Source organism: Tamandua tetradactyla, chromosome 6, assembly GCF_023851605.1.
Source record: "Tamandua tetradactyla isolate mTamTet1 chromosome 6, mTamTet1.pri, whole genome shotgun sequence".
NCBI lineage: Eukaryota > Metazoa > Chordata > Mammalia > Pilosa > Myrmecophagidae > Tamandua > Tamandua tetradactyla.
In genome coordinates this window covers 152,515,903-152,539,077 of record NC_135332.1, presented here as the reverse complement: position 1 = coordinate 152,539,077, position 23,175 = coordinate 152,515,903, and the positions used below count along the sequence as shown (strand labels likewise).

Sequence of the window (23,175 nt, the reverse complement as noted above, 5' to 3'; positions counted from 1 at the left end):
ATGTCTCTTGGTGTCATTGTCAGAATCCTGAACAGGACGGATCATGATCTGTTCCAATGTGGCAAGACAGTTAGACTCTGATCTATGCCAGATTTGTGTGGTTTGCAAATTTACAACCTCTTGTATCTGCTCTTTGTGTTTCCGCTGAGTTCCAGCTTCTCCTTGTGGCTTTCTCTGACTTCATCTACATTTCCTATCTTCATAAGGCTTCCAGTCATATGGATTAAGGCTCACCCTGATCTAATTTAGCCTCATCTAAATAGTATTTTTGAAAATCCTATTCAACAAATGAGTCCACACATTGATAGTAACAACTTCAAAGACCCTGTTTACAAATGGGTTTACACACGCAGGAATGCCGATTAAAACCTGAACATGTCTTTTGCGGGGTACATGATTCAGTCCTAAACAATAATCCTGGTTGAGATTCTGGTCTAGAAAAAAAATAAATACAAAGGACATTACTGGGACAACTGAATGTGGACTGTGGATTATGGTGTTATATCCGTATGGTTGATATAAAACAATGTACCTGTTTTTGAAGATCATACTGAACGCTAAAATACTTAGGGATTCTGGTCTAGAAAAAAATAGGCACAAGGACGTTATTGGGACAACTGAATATGGACTGTGGATTATGATATTGTATCAGTATGGTTGATAGAAGACAATATGCCTGTTTTTGAAGATACATACTGAACACTAAAATATTTAGTGATAAAACGGCAGCGTGTCTGCAATTTATATTCAAATGAGTTAGAAAAATACACACATAACAAGTGGTGTGTATGTGTATAGAGATAGAGAACATATGAGAGAGTGCAAGCAAACAAGAGTGTTAAAGCAAATAGGGCACTAAATGATTGGTGAATCTGGATAAAGGATGCCTGGGAGCCCTTTATAATATTCTTGCAAGTTTCCTGGAGTTTGAAATTAAATCAAATAAAAAGTAACCAAAAATTTCACACATCACTTTTGTTATAGTATTTGTCATTGTAGTGTATTTGTGTTTATTTCACTTAAAGGTTACAGTTTCTGAATAAGAGAATCCCAGAGCCTAGTACCATTGTTGAGTCTTATTAAATGATGAGTGGTTACAATAGTAGTAACTACCATTTTAGCACTGATTATGTATTAGATATTGTGCTAAATACTTATGAATAACATCTTATTTAATTCCACCATTTTACATACTGATTACACCTTAGAATGCTTTTTGAGGCTTTCTAATCTATAAAACTGGGGCAGACACAGAGCTGTTAAATTGCCCAAATTTTCATAGTCAGATTTAATGAATTAATGTTCAGTATTTTTGCAGGGTTAGATTTTGTCATCTGGTGTCTTTCTTGTACATAACATAGGTATATAATATATATTTTGGAATTTTCTCTAAAATTTCCTTTCTGCTTTTTATTTAATCATCTGTTATCAGTGTTGTTGATAAATAAATTGAAGGATCTCGTTTGTTAAATATAATTTGCTCACCGCTTGGAGGAAGCTTCACACAGAATAAGAAGTCAAGATGTCTTTCTGATGTTTTAGAAAGAGCTGAATCATTGAAGCCTGGGGTGCAGGATACCTACGCACTCTTTCATGGTCTACTTTTCCACACCCACCTTTCCTCATTGTTAATCTCTGCTTCATTCTCACCACCATTCCTTCCCCTGACGTGTTTCAGCCTCCTTACTCTAGGACTCGGGTTGAATAAAGTAGGGTAACTGACTTAAAACAAATGTTGTATTGGATAATTTTACTTTTTCTTCTATACTGTAAATCATCCCTTCCTAATTTAGTTGTTTAAAATAGTACACGTGTGTACTTACACTTTGTCTCTCCATATAGAAGCAAAGTCTATTATTGACATTTGTTTTCTTTTAGTAAAGTAAGTTTTCACATTGCCACACTGAAAGAACAAGTTCTGGTGAGCTTAGCAGAATAATGTTTTATGCCTAGTAACTGGTACTGCTGCAATTCTTGTATGAATTTGTCTTCAGTTTTGCAACTTTTTTGAGAGTGGCCAAACGCTGCTTATGGTTTTCCATTAATATATTTGGAGATTTGTTGGGCCTCCCGCTTGGAGGAAATGGTGGGGAATGATAGTCTTGACACAGCGGCACATTCCTCTCCACATCTGTTTGGAACAGAGGCTTTTCTTTTTTGTGTCAGTCCATCCATCCATCAGTCCATCTCCTCCCTTCCATGCATCTTTAAAGTCTAGTTCTGGTCATTTGAATGGTGTGCCGAGAGGCTTTATAATTACATAGGTATGCTGGCTGTGTTACTTCAAAGGCTCCTTCACCAGGACAGGATCTGTCTTCAAAGACTGTGAGGAGAATGACCCATTTGCAGGAAATTGCACGGTTTGAGGGTGATTTTTTTCTTTGAACTTGCCAAGTGGCGATCCTATTTTAAAAGTTTAAAAAGTTTCATGTATATGTCCAGTTAAAGACTTTCCATTTAGGATTCTGAACACTTTAACCTCTGTCAGAGGAAACCTGTAACTCAGTTTCCCCCGTTATCTTTTTTGATGTATCAGGAGCTGTATTCTGAAGTGTTTTTGTGGGTGGCATCTCAGTTTTGTTGGTTTATAGGACTTTTACATTACTAGTTATGCTAGGAAGGAATTAGTATACTATTCTGAGTGACTAATCATCAAAAGGAAGTTTGATTATTTTGTGATAGTTAAAACCAGAGGAAAGGGGAAGAAAGTAAATTACAAGGGCACAGCTGCATTTAAAAGGAAGTTCTCAGTTTTAATCATGTTATAATGCATTTTCGACCAAACATGCTGTATGTGCATATATCATTACTGGAGAAATAAAAAGCATGGATTTGAAGTCAAAGATGGATTCACATTTGTTATTAACATGTTGTTGGACCTTGGAGATTTTCTTAAACTCTACTTTTGCGTATTTTCTCTTGTTCTGAATAGACAGAACTTCCTTAGAGCAAGGTTAATGAAGCAGATATCAAACTGGGCCTAGGATATCAATTGTTGCGAAGTTAGCAAAATACAAAGCATTTCAAACAAACCATTAATAAATGTTAAATGTAGACTACTGATGGAAGTATTGAGTACTAAATCCTGTAGACGTTTGAAGATTGAATAGTGAATTATTCTGACTTTGGTTAATATGTGATACTTTACCAGTAATTACAAATATTGAAGTTAATGGAACTTTCAATTTTTTGCATTATGATGTGTTCCAGAATAATTATAGCATAGTAATGTTTGTCTGCCTAAGGGTTTGTTAATGGGTTTTGCATTTAGACAATTTTTTCAAAAAATAATTTTAATTATTGTCTTTGAAGAAGGCTTTCCTTAAGATAATGTAGCCCACAGTTTTCATTCCCAATTTTAAAACAGTGATATGGCCCAAGGAAGTTTCCACATCAAACCCACGTGGAATCTTTAATTTGGGCAGTAATTCTGCTTGAGGACTGAGTTTATGATAACCAAATAAGCTAAGCACTTTACTTTCCTGTTTATTGCTTTGAAACTAAAGTGGTGGTGTAAAAAAGGGGTTAACAACTAGTTTCTATTTTTGGAAGAAGGTAGAATACAAGGGGTAGTTGAATGACCGGTATATTGTAGGAATATACTTGAATATAATCCACCACCAATATCCCCTCTTTTGTAACAGAGGGGAGATTTTCCTACAGGCAGTTTGATAGGTTAGATACCATAGCGCTTATGTTTAGTATTTAGTAAGTATGTGAAATTGTTTAGAAATAGGATTCATATAAGACATATTTAAGAACTTTATGGAATAAAATTCTGGCTCTGTGAGCAGTTATTTTTTTTTCTATTTAAATAATTGGATTGGCTCTATTAGCATTTTTTTTCTCTTTAAATAATTGGATTATCTCCTCATATAAACAGGGGACCATGTCATAGTGGTGGTTTCATAATTTTCACGAATGTCTATATTTAGATTTGCTCACATTGGGGTTACCATTAGCACCAGTGGACTGTCAAGATTCCCACAGGGTCTTTTAAGTGGATTGTGAAAGCCCAAGCCGGCTCTTGAGTGAGTAACCCGTACTGGAATAAAGCTTTTCTAGCCTTATAGGATTGTATGCATTGTAATTTTAAACTTACTTTTCTTTTGGCATTGGAATAGTTTCATGGAATAATTTTTTTTGCTCATAAATTCAAGTTTATTTTATAGAACACAGAATATGATTCTTTCCTTTTTTTTTTTTTAAAATTTCATGTATCTTCAGAAAAGTAGGCAATCCCTAACCATTCTATACTGTTCATTGTTAGTGGTGTTACCAGTTGTAGAAGCTGGAGAGTTGATGACCCAAGTGCCTGCTTTAATAGGGTAGTTTTGTGATGAGTGCATTTTGAGCTTTAATTGTACATTTTTGCATTAGTTGATGGAACTAATATCTAGTGGAAGGATATATGCTAAAATTTGCATCAAATAATTTGTGGAGGGGGGAGGAGTGATACTTATAGGGCTTGATCTTCCAAAATGAGGGTTAATTGACTATGGGAAATACAGATTCCATCACTTGAGAATTATATGTGCTAAACTGAGGGCTCATGATTTTAATTTCTTATCAATATCTGTACCTAGCTACTTTTATTTTTTATGTCTTGTCTTTTTACTTAGAGTATTAACAACTGTTTTGAAAACGTGTTCGGAGAATTTCTAAATGCCATTTATTTCATTTGAATTTTTCTATTCTACTTGAGCTTCTCACTTTGGCATACACTCTCAGTTGATAAGCATATAGAACTGACACATTGAAGGGATAATTTTACCTTTCCTTGAGTCTCTCTGAAAAAATAGGCACTCAGTGTGCCTTACCTTGCTATTAAAGTGCATTCAGAACCTTCTTTGGGGACCTCTGGCTCCCACCGTCAAATGTGCAACCCCATGTGCTTCAGCTGTTTATGTTTTGGGTGAAATAGGTTAAAGAGATCTTGCTTTGTCTCAGGATAAAATATGTTAAACCAAAGTTATTTTCCTCTTATGATTGCAGTGATTGCTTTCTTTGGGTATAGCATTTCAATCTCCTTCAGCTTTAGCGTTGTCTTGAATGCTAGTGATATCTGTAGAAAAAGAAGTTAGATTAGAAAAAAAATGTACCTATCATGTTCTGGACAGGTCTTTTGTACCTTCAAAGAGAACCATGTAAGATTCCAGCCATGATTATTTTGCAGTCGTATCTTGTTTTGTCCTTCTGACCTGCAGTTATTGAATATTCTGAGCTTCCTGGTGACGTTTCAGTTGGACTTGGAGCACGCATGATATGTAACGCATTCTGCTTCCTTGTGATATAGAAAAACATCCGGCCTAGTAGGCCAAACCATGGCCATTGTTTACCATTGTTGTAAAAGCACCTATGAGGACTGGGGCTCCTGTGGTGCTGCTGTTGGAGAGTAATTGGGGAGGAGAGGTCATAATTGTGGAAAATGTTCATGTTTTTCTGAAGATCTTAGCATTTCATAGGTGCAGATAAATCTGTTACTCTATTTATCTCTCTCCCTCCATATGTTTTAGTTAAGAATTTTGTGTGTGTGTGTGAAGTTGTGTGTTTACAGAAGAATCATGCATAAAATGCTGGATTCCCATACTCCACCCCTCCTCCCATAGTTTAAAACCTTGTCATTTTATTTGAGTGTACAGTGAGATACATATTTTGATAGGAGAAGCAAAATAATCTAATTAAAGACATTTAATCCTGATGTTACTAAGAATATTCATTTTGGGAGGTGATTTCCATATTTAGGGGGCTTGTACATTTTTAGAAGTATTATTTTCCCAAGAAATACATCTAGGAATATGGAAATGTCCAGTGTTTCAATCCTAATTGATATAATTTAGATGTATGAAATAGTAGCATTTTAGTGCAACCAGTTAATATGGTTTTCTCATATCTCATACTTCTTTGGGAAGTTAAAGCCTTTCACCTAAATTATTGTCTCTCGAAGAAATCATGATAAAAGCTAAAAAAGAGAGTCTGAGAAAATGTGGTTTATTTCTAGAAGTTTTTAAACTGTGGAATTTGTAATACAATTTTGCCCTTGATTATTATGTTTAGAAGTTGATTTTTATTTTTTTAGATTAAATACATGTTAAGCTAATTTAGCTTCTCTAAATCTTTAGAAGTCATCTAGAAATTTATCTAAGTGTTATTGGCATTGTTATTTTTAACATTTATTTTCTGTCTAGGATGTGATGATTGCAATGGTGAAGATTGAGAGTATTGAAATTTGGCTTGACAACAAATATAAGATTGCATATTTTATGAAGATATTTAATGTAAATATTTACAACTTCATGTTAAATGAAAGAAGGCATCCTGGACAGGCATTTTTCATTTTAGTCCAATCTTATGAGGTACATTAATTCATGACACTGATATTGGGAATTTAACTGAGTTTGGGGACTGCTGATATACATGATTAGGGGATTTTTATCCTCATGTTGTCAGGTTTAACACCCAGCTAGATTTGTATAGGATTTGACATGTAAGGTCCCTGTTGTTGGTGGCAGAGATAGCTGTGTACTTTTGTTTTTAAATGTGTGTGTTGAACTCAGGGATAGAGGGTAGACAGATATTAACAATTTTATTTCAAATACTGGCTGTTGAAATTTAAATAGCAGTTGTTCATCCAATTATATATTGGATTATATATAATCCAATATAATCCGATTATATTGGATTTATTATTGAACCAGTGAAGAGAGGTGGAGATGCCAGTAGCCCTTGTTCAGTCCTATCATTTTCCGAATTAGAAGTCAGTGTTCTTTTTCTGGAATGGATACCTTCACCTAGAAGGAATTTAAGATTCATCTTACTTAGCAAGGACTAAATCCAGAAACACGGGAGCGCTTTAAAAAAGTGTCAGGAGTATATTAGAAACAGATGGGCATTCAACACCCACATAAAATGCCATGGGATAGACTGAGAGTAACTGGATTTGATTTAACAAAGGATTCATAAAAAGGCCAAATATTTTGCAGTTTAAGAGGAACACTAACATTATTTCAGTTGAGAGTAAAGAGTTCTACTTATGCTGAATTTCTATCTCTTGATACAATTGTTAGTGATGTAGGGGTTGTTACTTGCTTTCCTCCTTATGATTTTCCCTGTTCTCTAAAGCTTTATATTCCTTTCCCTGTGACAGAGATGAATTTGTATTTAAATCAGTACCTATCATCTTTTTGATGACTTTTAGGTTTTATGTGATATATTTCATCATTAGAGTTTTGGGTAGATCTCAATTTTGAAAAGCTGTTTTGATTGGAATGGTGAAACTCTGGAGCTCAGCAGGCTTCAGGGTTGGAAAAGTTGAAGCTTACAGAGAGAGCAAATAAATATGGTCATCAAAGCCGGGAATTAAGGTCTGTTTATTCACCTGCACAATTGAATTAAATCTCATAGCATTAGACAGAACGATTTGACTTACTAGGATCGTGACAAAATAAATTTCTCTAGTCATGTTTATAGGTCTCTTTTGCCGGGCTTTAGACACACAGGTTGTTGTAGTCACCACATCACAGATGAAAGTTCTTGTTGAATTGTTAAACTACTGATATACAGCGTAGAGGAGAATTCTTGGATAGGTGACACTGGGCAACAGTTAATTAAACAGAAAAATCTGTTTGAGGTTTGCCGTGTGAAGCTTCAAATTGCTAAAAATAACATGTTTCCCTTGTCCTTCAGATGGAGGGATACTATTGATGACTGAAGATGATTGGGGGAAGGGAAGAGAGAGCACTTAAGTTTGGTGTGGCCTGCATTGTTTTTATTTTAAGAGAATTCCTCATATATAGGTCTCTAAAGATATCTAAGATATGGACTCAGGTAAGTATTCCCTAAGTCATTTTCACTGTTTAAGTCATTCGAGGTTCAAGTAAGTAAAGCAATGCTTTTAGTGCTTTTAAGAGTGCCCTTTAAAAAAAAATGTAGGGCACACTTTGTTGACTCTGAAATGCTTGAAAGCAAGATGAAAGTTGGCTTCTGATACATAAAAACAAAATGAAACAAACAGACTTTAATTTATATGGCTGCTCTTCCCTCTGTAATTTTTCTCCCTCCATATCTCTTTCTCTGGAGTGAGATTTATGGTGCTAAAGAGCTGCTGGTTTAACTTTTGAAGGGAAGGGAAGCCCATCCTCAGCTTTAGTTTGTGATGCCCATGGCACAGGGAGCATTCTCCTTAAATCTTCCTGCTATGTATGTAAACCTTCTAAATTCTCTTCATTTACAGAACTAAATTAGGAGTTTGGATAATCTTGGTATTGCCTTTTCAAATTTTTAGTTAAATTCAAGAGCCGAAAGTAGCCAGAGAACTACTCTCAGATATGTTCCAGAGAACTCATCACTTTGGGACTATTTGTGGTGCTACTCTAGCCAGTACCCCCTGCTTTTGCCTTAGTCTTCCATTAAATCAAATTTAAGGGATATTCCTTACTCAAAATAATTATTGCTTTTCTCCAAGATATTAGGCCTTAGGGTCTTTATGGTTAAGGTGGGTTTATGTTCTTGGAATGTCCCTGAAAGTTAAAATGAGTTGGGCTGTCCCTATCACCGCCTGCCCTGCTATGGCAGATATAGTCATTTCCTCAAAAAGCCTCTGAATATTCCCAGTTTCTGTTTCTCTCTCCTAGCTTTCTATACTCGACCCACTCCACCCTCAGTCTTTGTCCTTTCTTATGTGGGGAAGTTAAGTTGTACCCTGGTTTTCCTGAACTTCCATACTTAACCTTTATACCCTACTCATGTCACCAATACCAATACCAGGATGAAATGTCTTCAGAAGGCAGCTGGAGAAATTGTAGATAGTCATAGAATTATTTCCTGTCAGTGCTATAAAAGAACTTTATAAATCATAATGATCTAGTCAGTGTAAGGTGCGGAAGAAAGACCATATGATGTAGTATAAAAGGAGGAAATTGACCTAAGTATAGAATGCAGAGTAAGGTAGAAAGAGGTGGGCCTGGGGTCGGGAGACCAAGTGAGAAGCAATAAGGGCCCGTTATGGGAAGATTTGTGGAAATCATAAGAGTTAGGGTGGTATTGAGTCTGCAGGAGGTGACATAATTATGGCAGCCGGAGAAGGAAGGACACTTTCAGCATTGACCCACACTGCAGGCACTGTGAGGGCCAGAAGCTGAGGACTAGGTCTTGAATTAGTGCTTGGAAAACTGATAGTAGTCCCCATAAAAAGTGTTGGAGATAACCAAACGGATGGTGGTGGTAAGCCTAGGCAGCAGGTATAAGACACTTCCTAGAAGTAAGATAATGATAATGGTCCTGTTGCATTGCTACGAAAAGATGGTCACAACTTAACTGAAATTGAGTAAGTTATGAGACAGCCTTTAAAGTATGATCACGTTAATGAAAATGCGTTTTATATATCACATATAAACGTACATTGTAAAGAGATATGTGGAAAGTTGTTTGCCAAAATTAATTAGTAATTATATCTGAGGGAGTGATTTTTCATTGGAATTGATTTGGATTGGGACAAAGTGTGTTTTTTAAAAAATTATTTGGATAGATAAATGGGAATTTCTCAAAATAACATGCTTCTGTGCCTCAAAAAACTTTGTCAAAAAGGTGAAGAGGCAGCCAATTCCATGGGAGAAAAATATTTGAAAATCATGTAATGAATAAAGGTTTCATATCTTATATGCATAAAGAAATTATACAACTCAACAACAAAAGAACAGACAATCCAAGTATAAGATGGGTGAAAGATACAGATAGACGTTTTCCTGAAGAGCAAGTACAGATGGCTGAAAAGTACATAAAAGAGATGACCATTTTCATGAGCTATAAAGGAGATAAATATCAAGACTACAGTGAGCTACCACTTCACACCTATAAGAAAGACTGTTATTAAACAAACAGGAAACTACAAATGTTGGCGAGGATGTGGAGAAATTGGAACACTTATGCACTGCTTTTGGGAATGTATAATGGTCAGCCACTATGGAAGACAGTTTGGCGGTTCCTTAGAAAACTAAATATTGAGTTCTCCTACGTCCCAACAATATACCCAGAAGAGCTGAAAACAGTGACACAAATAGACACTTTCACACCGGTGTTCATAGCAACATTATTCACAGTTGTCAAATGATGGAAACGATCCAAATGCCCATCAACAGATGAGTGGATTAACAAAATATGGTATATATACACAATGGACTATTATGCAGCACTAAGATGAAATGAGGTCCTGAAGTATATGACAATATGAATGAAACTTGAGGATATAGTGCTAAGTGAAATAAACCAGACACAAAAGGATAGGTACTATATGATTTCCCTATTATGACCTTGATAAAGGTAAATTCAGAGACTTATAATATAGAATATAGGAACCTATAGATATAGAGAAGCTAGAGATGGGTGAAAGGTTAGCTAATGAGGTTGAACTTAACTGTAAGGGAATAGACAGGAGTGAAGGCAGTTCATTAGTGGGTCCGTAAGTAATATTGCCATATCAAAGGTGAACATGATTGGAAAGGGTTGTATAGAGCCATGTATCCCACCGATTAACACTATGAATATAAATAAGTTCCTGCACAAACTATTTCAAAGGTATGAATTTTGTACAGAAAGTAAATAATAGAAGGCTATGGGGAAAAACTGCTAATGCATGCTATGGTCTATATATAACAGGAAAACATCAGTATAACACAGCAATACCAGCGGTAAATAATTGGTGGCGGGGGCAGGTGGAAGATAAGAGTTAAGGGAAGGTTTGGATTTTCTATTTGGTGACAGTGTTTATTGGTTATTTTTCTCTTTGGAGCATGACAATTGTCTAAAATTTAGAGTGATGATTGTACAACTAAGTGATGATAATATAAGACATGGATTTTTGACTGTGAACATTTATATGCCCAATGGAAGGAGGTGGCTGAAGGATGCATTGAGAAGTAGAATGGCAAACTGTAGTGTATACATTTGATGGAATATTGTGTGGCTACAGAAAGTAATGAGGTCATGAAGCATGCAACATGGTGAATGAATCTTGGGTACATTATGTGGTGCAAAATAAGCCAGAAACAAAAGAACAAATATTGTGTGATCTCTTTTAGAAAATTCTTATAAGAAAATTTGGGCCTATGTTGTAAGTTCTTTTAGCAATCACATTTAGTTCAGAGCTGTAAATGTTATTCTAGATTTTGAGATGCTGTACTATATATGTGTAACCTGGCATCTCCCTGGAACTTTGGCTACTGTGTGACACCTAAGACTTAGAGGCGGAGTTCTGCAACTCTGACAGTCAGCATTGCTACACGTAACAACAGTTAAAGAAATTGAAAAAGAGATCAGGCTTCAGTTAGAGATACAATTAAAGCTGATTCCAGGTAGGACTAGTAAAGCAGACTAAAGGGTAAAGGATGATATAAACTGTATTTTTTAAAACTTCAGCTTCTGGGTGAGACCAGAGGAAGATAGGTTTATATTGTCCAAAAACCTAAATTTTCTGTAGCACATAATCTAGCTCAGCGTATCTGGGTGGTTCATTTAAACAACCCAAATACATGAAACCAAAAGTGGGAACAAGGGCTTGTCATTTTGCATAGCTTCATGTAATACCCAGATACATCTCACAGTATGTTGAAAAGATAATTAAAAAGCATTGGCCAAGTCCCTGGAGGGGTGGGAGAAAAAAAAATGGAACTATTAAGCTTTACCACAGGGGAAACCCCTGATACTGTCTCAAATATTAGGGACTCCCAAGTCAATAGACTAAGGCCTTGGGCTTGAAGCTTGCTCTTGTGAACTTATTTCTGTAGTAGAGAAGCTAAGGCTACCTATGGTTATGCTTAAGAGTTACTTCCAAAAAGTTTCTTATTGCTCTCTCTCGAAGCTCAACTCTACAAGGAATACCAGTACCATTCCCCCTAGGTGAGACATTATATCCAGGGGCGAAAGTCTTCCAGGCAATGTGGGACATGAGTCTCAGGGGTGAGCCTGGCCCTGACACCATGGGATTGACAACACCTTCCTTACCAAAAGGGGGAAAAGAAACGTAACAAAATAAGGTATCAGTGGCTAAGAGAATTCAGGTGGAATCTGGAGGCTTTTCTGGAGGCCACGCTTACATTGGCTTTCAGCTCAATAATGTGAATTACCAGGGTTTGCCAAACCCAGATAAAACCGTTCCTGTCAACCCAGGAACACCTAGGGCTTTATCTGAGATTCTACAAAAGTTTCATGCACTAAGATTACTTTCCAGAAATCTATAACCTTCAGATAGGTTCCTAGGCCAGATAAGTCCTAAAATCCAGAGGGGCCAGCCTCTCCAAGAACATTAACTAGTTCTAGCCTTCTATCCTATGTTATTGACACCTTTTTCCAAAATGAAAAAGTTAGAATGGTCATAGCACAAATTACCCTAAAATTTTGGAGAAGGTTCAAAGGAGAAGCGGGAGTTATAATAAATAAGACTCATTTGTTATTCAACAAATGAGTATGACTGCTGAATCGTTACAAATGATATTTCTTTCATTCTCCAGTATCTTGGAGCAGTTAGAAGGAAAAACCTAAAATTGAGAAACAGTATCCCATACCAAACTCTGAAACCTGTTCTATAACTACTTGCTACAATGTACTTTGAAATGTATTACTTTTCTGTATATGTGTTATAGTTCACAATAAAAAATGTTTAAAAAAAGTATTTAGACGGCACACATAGGTTTGCAAGTGAAGAAGATGGCCATAAAATAAATGGAATATACAGATAAAAGCACTTGAGCAATTGTTAGAACCAGGGCCTGGATTAGGTGGAAATAAGTAGATCTTGATGATTAATTCAAAGACTATCTAGGCCTTGATTCTCTGTCTGAAAATACTTTCGTTTTTCTTCAGCCTCTTCTGAAAGTTAGGGTAAGCCCTTGGTTTTGGGTCTCTCTGGAAGAAGGGGTATAAAACTGAATCAGGGCTATAGGAGCCTGGGGAAAAGAGGGGAAGCATCTTGTAGAACTAAAACCTGTGTTGATTCACTACAAGAGGCTATAAATATATTAGATGTTGAATCATTGTAAGTGAAGGAATGGTGTGATGTGCAATGTACTTTCTTGTATAGCTGTTAGTCTCAATACTTGCCTAATATTTTATATGCAATAAATATTATATGTAGGGCAAACAGGATGTAGTCTCAAAGTTAGAGAGTTCAATAATTGATGAGTTTTCTATTCCTTCTCTCTTCTTTCCTTTTTTGGGTTAACCCAATAAAGTGAAGTCACCATGACCTCATGTATCTTGTTATATTTATGACCTTGCTTTGTATAGTGATAACTAAAAGTTACATGAATTTTTAATATTTTAGAATTTATACCAGGATTTCAGATGATATCATTTTAAAATTTTATACCAGAAAGTTTAGAAAGAGTATTTTCTTTTTAATTACCCTTCTCACCACTAGATGTAGTGAACTTCTCATGAGGTTTATATTTTGATTTTTAGATTTTTATTACAACATTTCAGCTTTTTCTCCCCATCTGCCCCCTCCATCACCAATAGGATATTTCTGTTTAAAAAATAACCTAAACATGGAAAAGTATCAAATAGGTTACTATCCAGTGTAACTTATAGAATCTTTAAAATAGACAAAGTATTCAAAACTGTATTATCCTAAAGTTAATGTATAGGCTTCCTACCCATTTTTCTTTTTCTTTTTTAAATTAAGATATAATTTACATAAAGTAAAAAACACAAAGGTCCTAAATGTGTGGTTAGATGAGTATTGCAGATGTGTACATTGTATAACCAGCATCTAGCCAAAATATAGAACATTTTATTTTCATCACTCTCCAAACAATTCCATTGTACCCCTCTCCAGTCAGTTCCCACCTTTCAAATACAACCATCTAGTGTACTGAATTCCATCACCATACATTAACCTTTCCTGTCTTTGATCTTAATATATATGACATTGTACAGGAAGTACTTTTTGTGTGTGTCTGGCTTCTTTTGTGCAACGTAGGGTTATGAGTTGCATTCATGTTATTATGTATATTGGTAGTTTAATTCTTTTTGTTACTGAGTAAAATTCATTGTATGAATGCACCACAAATTGTTTATCCCATGTTTCTGTTCATGGACATTTGAGGTCCTTCCTCCTATTCATATTTTATATATTTATTACATCTGTTTGTAGTTGCCATTGATTTGGAAGTTCTATATTCTATTACTTATAGTGGATAGCTTGAAGTTTTAGCAAGTTTATTTAACTTAACAAATTTAACCTATCTTGGTTTTCCTTGTTAATAACATAGAAACTTTAAATGATTTAACTTTGGCTTACCCCCTCAAGTCTTCCATGTTATTCTTATTGAATATAAGATATTTTCTGATTTTTAAACCCTGAAAATTAAATCATTTTCTTTTATTTTTTGAAAACTATACTTTTATAGAGATACCATTATATTTATCCATTGGTTTAATCATTACACTTCTGGGTTTCATTTTGTTTTCTCCAGTATACAGTTTGCTCCTTCTTTTTGTGAATGTTTTTGATTAATAAATTTCTTCCCTTTATTTTGCCTGAAGATATTTTCATTTTGTTCTCATTCTTAAATTATCATTTAACTACTTATAGAATTATAGTTTGATAATTAATTTCCCTCAGTATGCTGCAGAATATATTCCACTATCTAGCACTTACTGTTTCTGATGAAAAATCTGCCAGTCATAGTCACCTTTTTAATCTTTTGAAGGTTATCTGCTATTTCTCTCTGGTTTGTCTTTGTTCTTTAGTTTAAATATCCTGTGTCTAGATGCAGAATTTTTTTTTACTGCTCTGACAAGGACTCTCAGTTTTTCATCTAAGAACCCATCTTCATTTGTTAATTCTTCCATTTTCTCTCTATTATTATGTCTTACTCATTCTCTCCTGGAATACCTACTAATCACGTGTTGAAACTTTTTCACTTTTTTCTTATATACTTCCTACCTTTATCATGTTTTCATATTTTTATCTTTTGTTATGCTGTAGTTCTTTAAAGTTGTCTTCAGCTAATTCATTCTCTTCAGCAGTATTTTGTTCTACCATTCAGCTTGTCCATAGAAATATTCTTCAGTTTTAGAATTTTCTTTTCCAACTTGTACATTTTTGTTTATTCTCACTTCTCTCCTTGTGATTTCTAGTCCTTCTCTCCAAATATTCTAAACACACTCATCTTGAAGGCTCTCTGCAATAATTCTGTTATATCTGGCTCTCAGTTGTAAAATCTCCCTTTTACTGAAACAGGTGACTCTTCCTTTTATGACTTGTTCATTTTTTAAGGTTAAATTGGTTTTCCATGAAAGTCTCAGGTCTTAAAATTGTAGATAAGTTCTAGAGGGTAGTTCTTTATTTTATTCTCTGTGGGTTTTCCTGGGTTTGGATAAGGTTTAATGTTAATTTCTTGACTTAGAAACTTCATCGTATATTGATCATTTGAATTTGTATCCCACGTTTGAATGTCTTACAGGCTTGGGGTTCTTACCTCTCATGGGTGTACGTCTTCTCTCCTGGGCTCATCTCTTCATGCCTCCAATGCAGGGTTAGCTGCTTCTTTTCTGGCTAGTTTTGGGTGGTTATGGTGTTGGTTCTGCTATTTAGTTCATAGGCAGAAAAACCTTTATGATTCCTGTCTACAAAAAGGGAGCTATGTTTCAGCTCTTTAAGTGCATATGTTTTGTTCTAGACTCAGAATCCTGCTGTAAGATCTGCCTCTGCTTGGTTCAGCATCCCCAAGAGCCATTCCATTTAAACTTTTAGCCACAACTCTCCTCTAATTTCAGCTCTTTGTTTCTGATCTGGGTTATGTCCTAAAAAATTTGGGAAGACGGGGATATATTTTGTTTAGCAATTCTGTGCTATTAGAGCAGAAGAATAAGGGTCACTTGTCCTCTGATGTTGTACTGACTAGAAGTCTGATCATATTCATATTTAAGCTTGTTTTGTGTTTGTTTCTTTTACAGCTAGTTATGTATCAAATCCCATTTGCAAGGGTTGTTTGTCTTGTTCAAAGGACAATGGGTGCAGCCGATGTCAACAGAAGTTGTTCTTCTTTCTTCGAAGAGAAGGGATGCGTCAGTACGGAGAGTGCCTGCATTCCTGCCCATCAGGATACTATGGACACCGAGCACCAGATATGAACAGATGTGCAAGTGAGCATTTGTTTTGTGTGCTCTATTTAATTTTTTGTGCAACTTAGGGATGTGCTAAGTTGAAAAAAAATTGCCTGAAAAAATATGGTGTATTTGCAATATGCCACAGAAATAGTCTAAGCTCAAATTAAAAAAAAAAAAATTGAGTGGGATGGGATAAGAGGGATTCTACTTTATTTTTTATATAGAAACATAACATACACAACACCCCCCACACACTTTTGTCTTTTTAGGTTACCAAAATATTTTTTCTTAAGAAGGATTGCAAACGCAAGCTTGTTAGGCAGATCTTTGTAAGGTGTACTTACTCAGCAGTCATAAAAGAAAAGGAATTTAAATACCTTTACACTGGAAACATTCTCTTTAGTTTGCCATGATTTCTACAGCTTATTTTCCTCTTATACCTGATTTTATAATATCTACCTTCATCTAATCTGTAATTTAATATATGCATTTAGGGTTCTTTAAAGTACTATCACTAATAACTTAGTTTACTTCAAAGTATTCTCAGTTCAGAGTTCAACAACTACAAAAAAGGTTAAGAAATGGCATTCTCTTCATTGGAATTTTGTACAGTTTTTCGTCTTTTAATCCAAAAACCATTTATAGAACAATTCTTATCTGAAAGGTCAACAGTTGAAATTGATGTTAAAAAAATGAATGTGAAACAAAGGAATATTCTCAAGGAGCTCAAATTTTAGGGGATTCAAGGGATAAGGGGAACATGGAGTGAAATAACAAATGAGTCAACAGTTTAACCATAACTTAATGCATCAAGTGCAACCAATGTGTTATAGGGGTGATATAATTATTTCATTAATATACCCTATTAATTCACATGAGAAAGTCTTTAGATTTGTATCATCCAGGGAAAATATATTTTGAAAGGAGGCAGAACTAGTGGTGGCGGGGAGGTTAAGTAGATTGTAGAAAGAAAGAACCATGTATGTATTAAAGAAAAATAATGTATTCTGGGAACAAAAAGTCTCACCAGGAAATGTATTGGCATTCTGGATAAACAATCCTCTGTTATGAGGGACTTACCCTACATAGTTGGATATTCACACTCCTTGGTCTGTGTCCATTATAAATGCCCTTTGTGCCTTCTTAGCACTATCACAAGGACAGATGTCCCCCACAATTTTCAGACACCTCCTAGGGGAGTGGTTCCATCCTCAAGGAGGACAATTGAGTAGTACATATTTAGTGGGAGGTATGTCTATGAAGTCTGGTTTTAAAGTAGGCAGTAGACTACAGAAATTGATTTATTTAAAATAATTGTAGCAGAAGTGAGAGAGATCAAGCAAGGGAAAGTAGAGGAAGGCTATTGCAGCAATCACAGATTAAAAATAGTGTCTAGTTAAAGGTTTGTGGTCAAAGTTCCAGGGGCTTTTAAAACAGAATCAATGGAACTTGGTAACTGCTTAGGGAGAAGAGAGAGAACTGAATTTGGTCCTGAGCTTTCTAGCTAAAGGGACTGGGTGGATAATTTTGCCATTAGCAGAGATTGAAATAAGTTTAGAGAAAATTTGGGTCTGCCTACATTTTGTGGAATTGTTTGGATTAATAATTGGAGGGAAACAAATCCTAACAAGGATCAATGGATTGACTTTTTTTTTTTTTTTTTTTTTTGCAAATATGGACCTTGTCCTGAGGGTATGTTATTTGGACTAGCTAGTAATTCGTCTCTGTTTATTAAATTTTATAGGAGGATAGGGTCAACCTTAATTGATTTAGTCCATCTGTGAAGAAATTTGAGATTATGATTATTCTGTGCGTTTTTCATTCAGTGCTCAAGGAAGATGAGGTGAGAGTATGGATGGCTTAAGGCATATATTCCAATTTTAAGGCCTTAATTGTATGTTCTTTGTCTAGGTAATAGACTGACCAGATAGTATATTGCTCAACCTGGGACAGTGGGAAGTGAAATGGGCTGCTATTAACAATTATACAGGGACATCAGATGAAAGTTCAGTTGTCTCCGGCAAACTGGGATGGCTAGACACTTTAGCGATAGCTCTGAGTGTATGGATGGGGTCTTCCTTAGAGTGATACACCCCTGGGCAGGTGTTAACAAGCATGTTTTGGCAATGTTAATATTTTCTTTCAGAAGTGGAAAGGAAAGCAGTAATTTTAAATCAACACTGTGAAAAGAATCTGTGCATGAGAATGGGTTTGCTACGGTTATACTTAATGTAAGTGAAATATATCAGTGTTGTAGTTTACTGATACAGAGGAAATCATCACTTATCTGGTAAAAATGAGAAATTATTATGAGCAAATTTCCTTTGACACAAAGTGAAAATAGAAAGTGATTTCTTAATTCTCAGTATTTGACTTTGGATGACCACAGTAGCATAGAGTGTTTGATTTGGGATATGTTATGCTTTAAGGTCCTATGAGACATCTAGGTGAAATAGATGTCCAGTGGGCTGTTTGACCTAAAGATTCAGAGCACTCAAAAGTTGTTTTAACTGAATCATTGGCAGGAGGAGGAGGAGAATATAAACAGAGGGGGGAAAAAGAATTCTGAGGACTGAATCCTGAAGAATGTTGACATTTAATATTAAGAAAAAAAAAAAAAAAGCAAGCATGTGGAGGAGGCTGTGACTGAGTCACCAGAAAAATAGAAACAAAACTAGAGGTTGCTGTCCCAGAAGCAGAAGTAGGAAGGCTCAGGGAGGAGCACGTGGTGAATGTCAAAGTTGCCATGTTTAAATAATAAAGCAGTTGACCTTATTGTGAGTTGTTTCATTGTAAGCTTGGGGTATCCTATCCTGATTGTTACAGTTTTTAGGAATACATGGTGATGGGGAAGCAGCCACAGTAATTGCTGACACTCTTCTTTCCCTTTGCTTCTAAGTTAATTGAAAAAGAATATCTGATGATAGCGAGAGGGTTCATAGATTGAGAAGTGCGTGTGTGTGTGTGTGTAAGATGTTAGGATATTTGGGCAGGGAAGACCCAATTGATTGAAAAAAAAAGGAAGAGATGAAGCATTTGAAAAATGGGCCGGGTGTTTAAAATGAACAGAAATATGTTTAAAGTGTTTTTAACCAAATCCAGACAATTGTATACCAAAAACAAGGGGACTTCTATATAATTACTCCGAGTACCATACATTTTATATTTTGCATGTTTAAAGATTTTTAATGATGTAGACTTCTGATAAATATGTTGGTGCAACTTGAGTGCCTGTGGGATTATAAGAAAAGTAAAATAAAATTAATAAAAGTAAAATAAAATTAAAAATTAAGAATGTTTTCCTTTAGAAGATACTTAAAAATGAACTGAAGACAAATTGTGTTGCTTGTGATAATAGCATAGAATGAGACAACAGTATTTTGCAGCACCATGGTGTAAAGTGGTAGACAGCATAGGTGTGTTATAATTATAAAAGGAGTCAGAGAAGGGAAGAGTTAGTGGTTAGGCTGGAACAGTTGTGAAGGACTTTACAGAAGTTGTAGAACATAGCTGCATTCTTCCCGCATCCTTCCCTTCCTTTGTAATTTGGCCTGCGTGGCCAGGTAGGAAAGGGTTGGCTGTTCCAGGTTCAGAGGATATGAATGAGCATGAGATAGGAAACCGATAATGAGACCTTGAGAGGAAGCTGGGAGATAATAAATGATGGATGTTACACCAACTAAAGTGATAAGATTCAAACATATATAGTTCAGGGACTGTATTCTGATTACACCTAAAAGAAACCAGAAATGTTGAAGTAAGCTATTGTGTGAGAGTTATTTTACTTTTGGTCTTTAGCAAACTAGCAAGTGGATTTGGGCTACATGTAAGGAGCCTCTGGTATTCTTTACTTTGGAGCACGGGCAGTGCTGGGGTTGAGGAAGCCTGTTGAAGGGTGCTGGCTTGTTTTTCTCAATACTGTTAGCAGGTGTTTATCCCGAGGGAGAAGAGAGGGACAGACTATAATTTGGGGGATGGTTTAGGCTGTTTATAAAAGTTACAAATTTAACAAACATTAATGCTTACCTTCTATATACCAGAGAAGGGGAATGTGTGCTTCTGGAGAAACAAAAAGGAATGTAGGGTGATAACTGTGATGGCGATGCCCTTGGGGAACCCATAGGGATCAGCTGACTTGTACCTGGGTTGGGTGAATTTCAAGGTTGCCTGGAGACGGTCTTATCTGAAACGGTTTTCAAGGACGACTAGGAGTGAATAAGAGCTAGAACCAGAAGAGCATTCATATGAGAGAGTCAGTAGGGAGTTGGAACATAAAGTTTGAGGAATGCGATCTTGAAAGATGAGGATGGTGAATTCTTATGCTGGGAAGATACAATTTTCTTCTTGTTTTAGAGTGTCATTTGGTGGCAGCAAGGGACATAGTTTGGAGAGTGGCCCGGATTGAAGGCATGGAGAGCTGGAGAACATGGAGGCTGCTGGTTTAATCCCAGGGCACATATGAGGACTTGAACCTTTGAGATGGAGAGAAAGAGACCTATTCAAGAAAATAAGGAGGTAGAATTAGCACAAGATGGTGACTAATTGAACATGAAGGTAACAGAGAGGGAAGAGTTCAAGATGACTCTCAAGTTTCTGCTTTTAAATGTTGTATAAATACTGGTAATGTTCACTGGGAGAGAATACAAATGTGAAGTTGGTTTAGGGTTACTTTACTGTGAGTATTAGTTTTGGTTTTGATTGACAGTGTAAGGAAACAGGTTTAGAAACTCTGAGATTGAAGCAACGCATCCATGTAGAGATGTACAATTGAGAGTCAGACATCTGAGTCTTAGACAATTCCTTGTTATCCTGTTGTACTTTACATCTCCTTATAATACTGATCATACTAGGAATATTTATTATGTTTACATGCTTACCAGGATACTATGGTACAGTTAAGAAACTGCAATATTATATGTCTGTGGTAAACTGGCAACCTTCAAGAGTCCTTCAAGCAGAGGCTCATATGTTGGGAAGATAATTTTCCCATCCAAAGTAAGGACAAATAGGGCCACCCTCCACAAATTTGTGGAGCTTGGCATTTGTGTTACGTGCCTCTTGCCACCTCGTTTATGCGCCTGTGCTGCTGATTGGGCATGTATTTTCCTCCCCTCCCTGGGCCATGTGTTGTTGTCTGCTGTGTCAGTGATTGTTCATTTTTGACATGTACTGCTTGAAACTTCTTCATACTAGAATAAGGTGATTCTCAAACTGAACTCTGTATTTAGAAGCATCTGTTAAAGCATAGATTTCTGGGACCCATCACTAGAGTTTATGATTTAGTGAATCTGAGGTAGAGCCTGAGGCCTAGCTTTTTAAAAAGTTCCAGCTGATGCTGACATTGCTAGCTTGGAGACTGTTCTTTGAAAATCACTGCTGTGGTGCCATAGATATGTTGTCTCCATCTGCCTTTGAAGCATCTTTCCAACATGTTTAGGAAAAGACAAGTTTTAGTGACCCTAAGCCTAGGAGAATATTTTACACACACACATTTATGGACTCTCCTGAGCTAATGACAGCAAAATAAACTGGTTTTCAAGGCAGGCTTCTCGTGCTCCTCACTGTCCCCTTCCTTCACTTCCTTCTTCCCTCCCAGTACTTTCTCATAACTCTCTTTTCCTTCTTCCTTAGATTACCACTCTTTAATATATTCAGGTACATATAGCCTTCTAATTTATAATTGTGTCTCGGTATCTTAGAAACTAACTATTTTGTTTTGATTTCGTTAATAAAATCCTGATGAAATATTCTTTTTTTTTTTTAAACTAGCAATCCTACAAATTTCAATTGGTTATTTTTTATTTATTTTTATTTTTTATTTTTTTACATGGGCAGGCACTGGGAATCGAACCCGGGTCCTCTGGCATCTCAGGCAAGCGTTCCTGCCTGCTGAGCCACCGTGGCCCACCCCTGATGAAATATTCTTATTGAAATTGTATTCTACATGAATAAAAGCATTTTAAACCTTTATTTTATGCCATACTTTAAAAGGAAGAGCAGAAGAACATCTGTGGCAGGAGATAGTGACCACGGCAGCTACTCGGCAGAGTGAGTCCTTATCACTCCACCTGCAGATGGCCCCTGCAGGAGAGGTCAGTTGAGTGTCCTAACTCAGTCTTTGGTATTGGGTGAGTCACATAGTCTCTGAGCCCCAGTGTCTTCCTCTGTAAAAATTAGGAAATACTCTGAGATCTTTGCTCTAACATTCTGTGATTGGAAGAATGCCTGCAGGAGTTCTCGCCCCTGGCATTCCAGACCAGCCCCCCCATTCCTCACCCTTCTGGTGGGAAAGGCTTCCCCAGTGGCATTCTTGGCCACTAGTACCATAGCAGCCACTTCTATTGGTGTGAAGTCTTCCTTCTCTTAGTTTCAGTCCCAGTCAAGGCTGTACTTTTTGAAGATGAACTTTTATACATGGGAGAAAATGGAGACATAATTACTATTGGCTTTTTTTTTTTTTTTTTTTTTTTTTTTTACTTTTTTTCACATGGGCAGGCACCAGGAATCGAACCCAGGTCCTCTGGCATGGCAGGCAAGCATCCTTGCCTGCTGAGCCACCGTGGCCCGCCCTGCATTTTTTTTTTTTTTTAGGTATCTTTCAATAACTCATACCTTTTGCAGTTGAAAAGACACACTCAAAGAGTTTCAGAAACCCATCATTATGAAGCAGAGCTAAGAATGGAATTTAGGATTCTCACTGACTCTTAACTCCCGTGTTCAGTTTTGTTTTTTAAAATTCTATGCTGCTTGTTTTGTGGCAAACAGAATAAAAAGCACATTATTGGATGCATTTTAGAATCTGTTTTTTTTTTTTTTTTTGGAGGGTAGAGAGCTGTAGGTTTTTATTTTTAGTGAGCATACTTTGAAAGGGCATTTTCCTATGCTGATTTCTTCCCTAAAGAGGGAATTTTGTCCTACCGTCCATTCTGCAGAAGTCATTCAGTTGGCTAATGGGCTACTGCCAGTTGGAAAAAGCTCCTTTCCTTTCAGTGTCTTTACATCAGTATGTAAGAACTGCTGCCAGTCAGCCTAATTGCCCTGGTCATTCTTATCAGCTTAATTTTCAGG

At 36.2% G+C, this 23,175-nt stretch overlaps 1 protein-coding gene across 2 annotated transcripts in view; it reads left to right on the top strand.

Moving 5' to 3' along the window:
• Positions 1-23,175, top strand: part of RSPO2 (R-spondin 2) — a 146,004-nt gene that overhangs the window by 55,513 nt on the left and 67,316 nt on the right. The window contains exons 1-2 of one of the 2 annotated variants that reach the window (XM_077163237.1): positions 15,482-15,533; positions 15,955-16,143. In XM_077163237.1, the coding sequence (XP_077019352.1) occupies positions 15,482-15,533; positions 15,955-16,143 (241 nt within the window). Of the gene's footprint in view, positions 1-15,481; positions 15,534-15,954; positions 16,144-23,175 lie in introns of those variants that run through there. The other variant, XM_077163236.1, reaches the window with a different exon arrangement.